General features: G+C 40.8%; 1 protein-coding gene across 1 annotated transcript; it reads right to left on the bottom strand.

Annotated features, from left to right (window-relative positions):
- Window positions 1-3,511: 3,511 nt before the first annotated feature.
- Window positions 3,512-4,051, bottom strand: LOC138057801 (uncharacterized). The gene has a single exon (XM_068903722.1). The coding sequence runs from the start codon at window positions 4,049-4,051 to the stop codon at window positions 3,512-3,514; it is 540 nt and encodes a 179-aa protein (XP_068759823.1).
- Between the last annotated feature and the right edge of the window lie 5,891 nt (window positions 4,052-9,942).

Here is a 9,942-nt window from a genome sequence, read left to right as displayed (position 1 = left end):
GGCTCTTCTTCATCATCTGCGTCGTTGTCGTTTTGTTTTTTCTCTTCTGCCATATAAATAAAGGACAAAATACACTTTGTCACTACTTATTTTTGAAAGTCAGTTCAGTAGACAACTCACTGAAAACTAAAGCAAACGTTTGTTAGATACCTTTGTTCTTAGCTCTTGTGTCTTTGGCCTTCTTAGCCCCCTCTTTGCGCCTGTCTTTAACCAGCTGAAGATGACCAAACCACATCTTTACCTCTTCAGTTGTGAGATTTGTCGTCTTTGCTAATTCTGGGATAATCATCTCAAGTTCCAGATCTTTTTACTTTGCATCTTCAAAGGCCTTGTTAAGAACTATGGATGGGGGGACTGCACAATCTTGCATCCCATGTTCCTTGATGTTCTTGAAACACTGCTGTGGCGGGAGAAAGTGACTGGCACAGAAGCCAACACATTTATCACATCTTCCACCCCATGGTCTTGATTCATCAGGTATTGGAAGGGGTAGAAAAGAGATGGGCAAACTGTTCTCACTTCAGAGAGGCTCACTTAGTGGCTTTCCTTTCTGGCAAATTGCATAAATACAGCCTTCCTTAAAACAAGGGACCAAAAGAAATACATATTTATCTGCATCACTCTTTACCAAGTGGTTGTTTCTCACATCCCATATTTCACTAAAGTACTGAAACTGAGTGGGATTTGAACTTTTCAACTGCTCCTTGCCTTTCTTTGAACCACTTAGGGAAGTTAGCAGGTCCGGCGGCCGTTCGTGAAGATAAGAAGCATATTCATCATTGGCTCCTTTCAGGAGCCAGATAGGCGTACCACCACAAGGTGGACCATCTGCTCTATTGATATATACTTCTGTTGCAGCATTTAAGTTGTCTCGTAGCTTGACTGAATCCAAGCCCTTTTCATTGAAATTGTGCCCATTGAGTGTTGATGGTATGAAGAGATGGCTGTGTGCAAGAGCTAGACACCCATTCTGCAGCTCCACACGGTTCAAGTAACTTCCACCGCTATGACGTGTTGTGACAATAGTGCATGTTTTGTTGTTCGTCACATTCTTTCAGTCCACAGGAACTGAATTTCCAGCCCTGCTGGATTTTCATCATGTGCTCCATCAACACGAATGCAATCAAACTCTTTATCTTTCAGATGCTCAAAAAACTCGGCATGGTTTTCTAACATTCTGAGATCTGCAGCATGCTGTGCTGGATTTTTAGGATACAAATACTGAGCTTTAACAATGCCTGCACATGCTTGAGGTGTAGAGTTGGATTCCATGATGTGATATGATGTGGTTTGGAGAATTGAACTGTAGCTGTTAACATAATCAACCCTAGTTGGTTTCCATTTCCTCACAGAGTACACCACGACCTTTATGGGTATATGTTATGTCCAGTCGGAAACCCGCTTGGTCATCCCTGTTTATCAACACTTTGTTGCGACCATCAGCTACCTGCAAAACATCTAATGCTTTATAAAAGACACCACTGCAGTGAGCATCAGGATTGTACTTAATGTTAAATCCTTTACGCGACCTCCTGCATGTCACCTTTGCGATGCCTTTGTACCTTTTAGCCGATTGCTTCCTTTTATTCCTTATCATACAAAGCTGAACCACAGTTCCATAACCAATCTTCTTTGTCTGGTACTTCTGTTTGAGATGTTCTTGAATACGTTTGTAAGATGCCTTCGGTCCGCGCTTTCTATTTCCGTCAAAAGTTACCACTCCAGTCCATCTCCATGCATCCGCACCACACCTTCTGCCCCTCACATATTCCTCAATATCTGTACCTATGTTAGGGAACTCCTTTAAAACCGAAGAAACTCGCTTTGGAATCTTTCGTTTCAACAAACACTCATTTGCAATTTCTTTTGCCACTCTACATTTTGTTCTTGAACGTAGAATGCGCCCCTGCTTCTTAATCATTTCTATTCCTTCAGGCGAATTTAGCTTCTTTACAGAGAGCCACTGATCTGGATTGTCACTTTCTGAGTCAGTAACAACATTGTTGTCTTGACAACCTAAAGCTTGTTGTCGACTTTGAGTTAAATATGCTTGTCTGGATTGTTCTATCAACCTTTCCTCCCCTTCAGTGAAATCCATGAAAGAAATGTTGTGTGTAAAATCAAGCAAGACCTGTTCAATGACTGACTTGTCATACTGCCTCAAAAGAATGATCAACTCATCAACAAATGCAAACCAATTCAAATTGCTTTCTCTCAGCATCAAAGCAAGATGGTCATGAGTAGGGGTGAAAATTAGAGATTGGGCAGCTTCCTTGTTAAGGCCAGCATCTGGATCCAGCCGTGGTGTGGTATGTTGAAAGCCCTCTGTGTTGCTGTTTAAGTCTAATTGCGTTTGACCACAGCTGACTTCCTTTACTGAGTCCTCTAGAATTATGTCTTGACCTTGTATGCCTGGAGAGAGAATACTGTTGTCATGTACATTTTCATGTGATTGTGCTTCATGATAGGTTTTTTTTTGTCATGTCAACACTGTTTGTGTCTGATTGTTCACTTTCACTAGCCCACTCACATGAAGTAGAAGAATCATCCAGCTCTGACTCACTGCTGCCTGAGACATCTATGCCAAGTGTTCTGAGAAATGCTCGTTCTGCAGCAATTTCCATCACCTCTTTTCGGATTTCACAGGCTTTTTGTAGGGCTCCCTCGACGTCGCTTCTCAGCACACCATAATTGGAAATTCCATAAGTGTGTGATGCTCGACTTGGGTCTTTAGGGTGACTTGAGCGGGCAACCAAACTTGCGTGAAATAGCACAGCTGAGACTTGACCAGCGACAGGTATAGCGTGCGCCGAACAGTCACGTCGGTTATTAAGGGGCATGTTCGCTTTAAAAGCCCAAGGAGCTTGTTGGCTTTCATAGTAATGGCGTGGATGTGGGGTTTCCAAGAAAGCGAACTTGTGATGTGGAGACGCGCTCAAGTTGAGCACTGTCCAGGGTGTACTCGTGAACCAGGGGGGATTTTTTACGGGTGACAGTAAGTGATTTACATTTAGAGGTGTTAAATTTGATGCGATTATGCTTTGACCAGCTGTTTAGGTTGCCTAGAGTAGTTTGCAGAGACTGACAATCACAGATAGAGGTAACGCTTTTGTACAGCTTGGTGTCGTCGGCATACAAGGCTACCCTGACCCCGCCTACGACTTCCTCCGGTAGATCGTTAATAAAAATTGTGAACAGTAGCGGCCCTAACAGACTCCCTTGTGGGACACCGGAAGTAACCGGCACTCACTTTGATGCAGCACCTTCCACAACCACTCTTTGGGCGAGACCAGTTAAGTAGTCTGTGAACCATGCAAATAGTGGTCCCGAAACACCATACGCCTTCAACTTGGCCAGGAGGATTGAGTGATCTACGGAGTCGAATGCTTTGGTGAAATCCAGGTAGATTAAGTCAGACTGAATGTTCTTGTCCAGAGCTTCGCTTATAAAGTGCGACACCGACAATAGCTGGGTGACACACAACCCGTGTGTGAAAGGCAGATTAAGTGTTTCATGTGATCGCAAAAAACGGGTGGCCACGCAACGTTCCAAGGTCGTACTGATAATAGTAAGGAGTGAGATGGGCCGATAGTTTTCGGCGGGTTCTTTTGAGTCTTTCTTGTGAAGGTGTAATATCCGCAGTTTTCCACTCATAGGGTAGCTTACCCCGACTCAAAGAGAAATTGAAAAGCGAACAAAGACTAGGAGCAATTTGCTCAGAGCATTCTTTCAAAAGGCGCGCTGGGATGCCATCAGGTCCGCATGCTTTTGAAATGTCCAAGTTACTCAAGCATTCCCTGACTTCATTAACCGGCACTTCTATATGAGAAATTTCCATATCGGTTAGTGAATTATGCGATGGCGTGATGTTTACATCAGGGGTAGCCGGGAGAAATACGGAGCAAAAATAGTTGTTAAGAAGCTCTGCTTTCTGTTCTGGTTTTTCAGCAGCTACACCATTATAAGAGATTACTGAGTTCGCACCTGATCGCCTGCCGAGAAAAGCTTTGTGATAGCTCCAAAAGATCTTAGGATTGTCCTTGAATGACATTTCAAATTTTGCATCGTATAACGTACTTGAGGTTTTGACGGAGAGCGCGTAGTTTTTGTTTCCGTGCGTCAGTCTTGTGCTGTCGATATTTCCTCAAAGCAGCGTACTTTGTTCGAATTAGGTGCCGCACTTCGCCATCAATCCAGGGCGGAGAGTTTGTGTCACGAACTGTTTTTGTTGGGACATGATCTTTTACAGCTGAGAGAAACAAATCCTTCCAATTAGACCAGTACTCGTCAATGTCCTCGGAGGCAGCAATTTGGAAAGGTGTTCTTGAGAGGGATTCCCGCAAAGCGTCGAGGTTTCCGTTTTTAAAATCAAACAATTGCCGTGTGGATCCCTTAGAGCTCTTGAATCTTAATGTAATTGTGAATGTTATAACGTAATGACCGGAGGGAAAACGGCCATCTCGGGGGTGAAAAGTTGAAACATTCTCAATAACGTTGGGCCAGTTGGACAGCAGTAGGTCAAGTTTATTGCCGGAGATGTGAGTGGGACCAGAGATAAACTGTTGGAGAAAGATATCCCCCATTAAATCACAGAAAACGTTGTGGTCCGCTCAGCCCCCATTGTTTATAGGGGCAGACATGTCTTCTGACCAATGCAATTCCGGTAGGTTGAAATCACCCCCGAGTATTAAGCAGGATGATTCACCATTTTCCTGAAGCGAAGAGTTCAGTTGAGTGAGTGGTTCAGGTGCAATGTCGGGATGATAGAAACACTAAAGAAGCACAGGTTTGTCGTGTCCGTTTCTAAGTTCTACGACAACAAGCTTAGTGCGTTCCCTTTTGAAGGTCATTACGTCTCACAGACTGAACATCACGTTTAATAGCTACCAACACTCCGCCAGCACGCTCGCCTCTTTCTTTTCTATAGATGGTGTAGCCAGGAAGGATTTCGGTGTCAAAAATGGCGGCGTTCAGCCATGTTTCGGTTATCAGAACAACATCGAAGTCCCCACCATAGACAAGACGCTGGAGTAAAGTTATTTTGCAAAACTTTATAGTGTCGTCTACTGACTTGACAAAAGCTTTTAGGCTTCTTGCGTTCAGGTATAAAGCGCGAAGCGAGTTACTCCAACAGGTCGGTCCCGGATTCGGATGAATCCTGACGAGATAAACTTCGCAGGGATTGAAAGTAGCCGCCCGATTTGGGCCATACAAGATGGTGCACTTTAAGTCCTAGTTATCCTGCATAAAAAATGAAAGAAATCACCTTTGGAGTTCGCCATCCCATCCCCTTTGACTCCTGAATGTTCCCAACTTGAGGAAGTACAAGATGACACCATTTGCCATTTCTCCCCACCAGGCCAAAACACAAACACTGATCCATTTTCGCAAGCCAGCATCATCTCATCTTCATCAATTTCCGTGCCATCTTCTCTGTAAATTTTTTACGTCCTCTATCGATATTCCAAGTTTTCTTTTTCCTGAGCACAGAATTATTTCAAAGCTCATGACTTGCATGCATATGAAAACACCTTCAGAAGATTTTTTATCCATTTGTCTTTTAAAAACAACCGAAGCTCCAGAGTTCAATTGACCGAATTTTCACCCTCTGACATGTGAGTTCTTCAACCCATGACTAATAAAACCTTACTTCGTAGTTATTGGTCAACGAACATCACATAGAAAGCATGTAAACTCACAAGAAAAAGCAGTCCTCATAAAATAAGCTTCAATAGATGTAAATAGTGATAATAACAAACATAACTTAAAGCTCTATTTGTGATAATTAAATAGGTCATAGGTCAAAACCAGTTGGGTTGGTACATTTCGCTGACAAAATGTACCAACCCAAACCAGTTGCCTGTTACATAAAAAATGCATACACGAGATTTTGAATACAAGAACATGCAATTGATTTTCATAACAAAAAGAGTGAAAAATTTTGGGTTCAAAGGACATGCATACCGGAACAATTCTTTCAATCTTCATTCGCGAACATTAGACTCAAGCGGAACGATTCATTCGAGAACAATGAGTCCAGAGCATACAATATCATTAAAAATGTGCCTACCTTTGTCGATCAAACTTTCAAGATTTTCGGCTACTACAGCCTTCTTCAGTCCATGGCTATAAGAAACTTTACAAAGCATTATCCAGACTGGAATCCACGATCGAGTTTGTCAAGAGAGCGACAATAATGTATGCCAAATTACTATGAGGCGCGAAAATGAAGACCGTTGACCAAGGAGTGACTGCCCCGCCTAATTTTCCCTGTATGAGATGCGAAGACCGTGACATCCAGCAAATTCCCCGCCTACCGGGGAACCAAAATGGAGTGTATATGAGGTGAAAGTCGCCGCAATCCCCCGCTAAGGCCCGAATGGGGGGGAGGGGGGGGGGGTTTAAATGACTGGTGCATAAGTGCCACAACTTTACAGTGTTCTTCATTGCCGGTAGGATAGTGCTGCTTGACGTTTTTATTCGTAACTGAGTTTGATGTACTGTGTTCGAATTTCTTTGGTATATATCTGTTGCAGTTAATTTTTCATATCAGTTAATTTCTTTTTCTAACTAGTTAATTTTTTTTAACTAGGTAAATTTTTTAACCAGGTTTTTTTTAATCAACTGTCTAAAAAAGGAATTTTCCTTTTTTAGGGGTGTAGTTGAAAAACAGGGGCTTGGTTTTTTAGGGGGTATGAAAAAAGAACGAAACTCTGCTCCTCTCAGTTCTACTTGTCCTACCCGTCCCTCATCTTCCCCCATTATCCCTTATCCTACCCCACACTTTCTTCACGGATGTATCCCCCCTTACCTTCCAGTTACCTTCCCCCTTGGATATCCCTTATGCCCACCCCCTTCTACAGCACTTCTTACAGACAATCCATACTTGTCAAGACTTTTTTTTTCACTCACCCGAACTTGAACTTGAACCCCTATCTCTGGATCTGCTGTCCACTCTCTTATCCACTTGACCACACAAGCAACTCAAGCAAACCTCTCATCATAATTTATAATTAAATATTTTATTATTCATCCCAGGCCACTCTCGGTCCAACCTTTGATTTATTCACATTTGGACAGCAAAGCCATGCACATGTTGTAAATCTTGTAGCACTGATAAAATGGATTCTATGGAGAAATACAGGAATTGAAAAGATTTGCAAATTACTTGTCATTCAAAAGATGATTTTTACAGGAAGGGCAAACGTTTCTTGAAAGAAAAACAGAGAAGAAACCCGGCCTGTCAGGAAACGAAGATCGATCTGAGCAGAAACAATTAACAAACTGGGAACATCAGATGATAGCTTAAAAGAAATGGGCTTACAGCAACGGCAAACATCAAGAAAGTAGCTCTAAAATGGGAACTGTTTCAAATCTTGTCCCAAGTACATAGTCGAATTTCTCACAGAGGACACAAGTGTGAAAAACAGTAGTTGCTTTTAGGAAAAGTAACTGATATAAAAAAAAAACATTCTGCCCGAGTAGTGACCAAGTTTGGAAAACTCCAATCACTTATTTCTCCCACTAGATTGGATCTGTAGCATGTAAACAGGCCATTTTGCAAAATGAGTAAACAAATTTTCTTTCAAGGTAAATTGAAGTTTATTCATATTGCAGCAGTACCAAATAATAATACCATTGTAACGCTATTGTAATGTAGTTACTTTCCGGTAGTATACTGCTCTTGTTAATTGAAAATCTGAGAGAGAAATATTTATCAGTCTTGTATTAAATTAAACAAGTTATATTTCCAAAGGAATCATGAAAAAATATCACTATTTTTTCATTTCAAAAATTGTCCTACTATGTGAAAGACAAAAAAAGGGTCTAGCTCTGAGGAACGGCTAACAATCAAAATGCCAGCTTTCAAATTTCTTCACAGTGGTCAATTTCCCATATCAACTTCACTTGATAAACCCTTTCTTTTACTTCACTTTCCCACCGACACAGCACCACAGCTTCTTTACAATCTAACCCCTTTATCCTACAAGTGAAAGAATGCTTTACTTCCAATAACCAGGGACCAATGTTCTTAACCCAATGACCAAGACAACGGTTGTTTTAGACTAAACACTTGATTACTCCAATCACTACAATACATGCCAATCCCACGCATGGAATGCAGTGTCTCGCACTTGTACACTGACTGCAGACTAATCCTAACTCAGTTATTGAAAGCTAACTATTTTAAAATGGTTGCTTAGACTTAAATACTGCTTATCAGCGCTAATCAAATGGGTGCTTAGACTTAAATACTGTTTAATATCAGCAATATTTATAGACAGTCTGCAGTTGTCATACGCCTCCTGGTATGCTAACTGTTTCAAATAAAATGGTGCGTAACCCTAATCACTAAATTGAAAGCTTAACCCTAATTCCTAAAATGCAGGCAGTCTCCCTAACCTTACATGAAAGCTAATCATTCAAAATAAGTGCTCAGTAACCCAAATCACTCAGCTGAGCATTTGACCTTAATCATTTTTCACGAGAAAAAAAACGTTTACCCTAGTTTTTAAAAATTTTACCTAGTTAAAAAAATATTACCTATAAAATCACCTAGTTAGAAAAAAACTAACTAGTTGGAAATAAAATCACCTAATTAAAAAAAAAACTAAGTAGTTGAAAATAGAAATTAACTGAAAACAAAAATTAACTGCAACATATCCACAATGATAAAAGAAGCGAAATTGTTCAGATTTAGCTAAGAAGAGAGTCATAATCTGAAATGTGGTTTTTCTTGCTGCCATTGATAGCATGACAAGGGCAGGAGCGTATTTGTTTTATCTCGCATTGAAAGGTTTTCTCTTCGTAAGGTAGCTAAAATGCACTACATTTCTCCTAAAAGCGCTTGGCGATTAATCAGTGACATTTTCCTGGAACGGACAGGATATACAAAGGTTTAACAGCTAAGAGAAACCTATTCAGCCGTTGTTTAACACAGGACGTCCATGGAAGTTGCGTTAAAGAGGGCAAGGGAGACCCACAAGAGCGAAGAAGACGGGGTTTCTACAGTTGTCGTATCTGCGAGAAAAGTTTGTTGCTTTCTGACTTCTAAAGGATATTACTACTATGGCGTTCCATCCCCTCCAAAATTCAATGTTGCATTTTAGATTGTACTTTTTACATTTTATCCCACATTTGTTGTTTGACATCCGAGTTTACACTTTCGTCATTCAACTTTCCTCGTGTAACATTAAAGTTTTGCCTGGTACATTCACCTTTTCGTACACAATATTCAAGTTCACGTTCAAGTTGAGCGGGTTTTACTTCCAAGTTTTCACATTTGATGTTGAGCATTTGCCAATGAAGTCTTTGCTTTCAACATTTGACTTTACGTATTTCACTTGCAAGTTTGCTGCATTGTACATTCAACTTTTTAAATTGTACTTTCATCCGCTGGTCATCCACCTATGGTAATCGTGGACTCAAATGACCCAGTCCACCCCCGCTAACATTATTCGTGGCACTTCTTGTCAAACATGGCGGATCACAAGCCAACTTCGAGTTCCAGACCTCCCGTGCCCGCAGCTAGTTTGAGCAAGGTGACCATAATTAGTTTAATGTTCTTAAAAGTGCTTAATATAGTCCTGAATGGCAGTGGCTTTTTATTTAAGCCTAATTTTTAGTGAACAAATGTTAACTTGTTTATGACAAAATTAAGCTTAAACTTAAACTAACCTTTAGGCTTATAGCTATGCATGCAATTTTGGTTTATCCTTATTGATCATGGCCATTCATCTTAATTGTTGAGGTTGATTATGTATTTAATGAATTTATTCAACAGATGTCAGATGACATACCTTGCTTGATATCATCAGTGCTATTGATAGATTTATCGGATCTCGAGATCCCTCAATAGATTTTCAACCAATAGTTTTCAAGCTCGATTTTTTGCAAAGAATAACTGTTAGCCTTGATGTAGATGACATAGTAACAGAACTA

Source organism: Montipora capricornis, chromosome 1, assembly GCF_036669925.1.
Source record: "Montipora capricornis isolate CH-2021 chromosome 1, ASM3666992v2, whole genome shotgun sequence".
NCBI lineage: Eukaryota > Metazoa > Cnidaria > Anthozoa > Scleractinia > Acroporidae > Montipora > Montipora capricornis.
This window is presented reverse-complemented; position numbering and strand designations above follow the sequence as displayed.

What these genes read in the sequence shown, in the direction of transcription:
- LOC138057801 (XM_068903722.1), bottom strand. Translation starts at nt 4,051, where the DNA reads ATGTCATTCAAGGACAATCCTAAGATCTTTTGGAGCTATCACAAAGCT.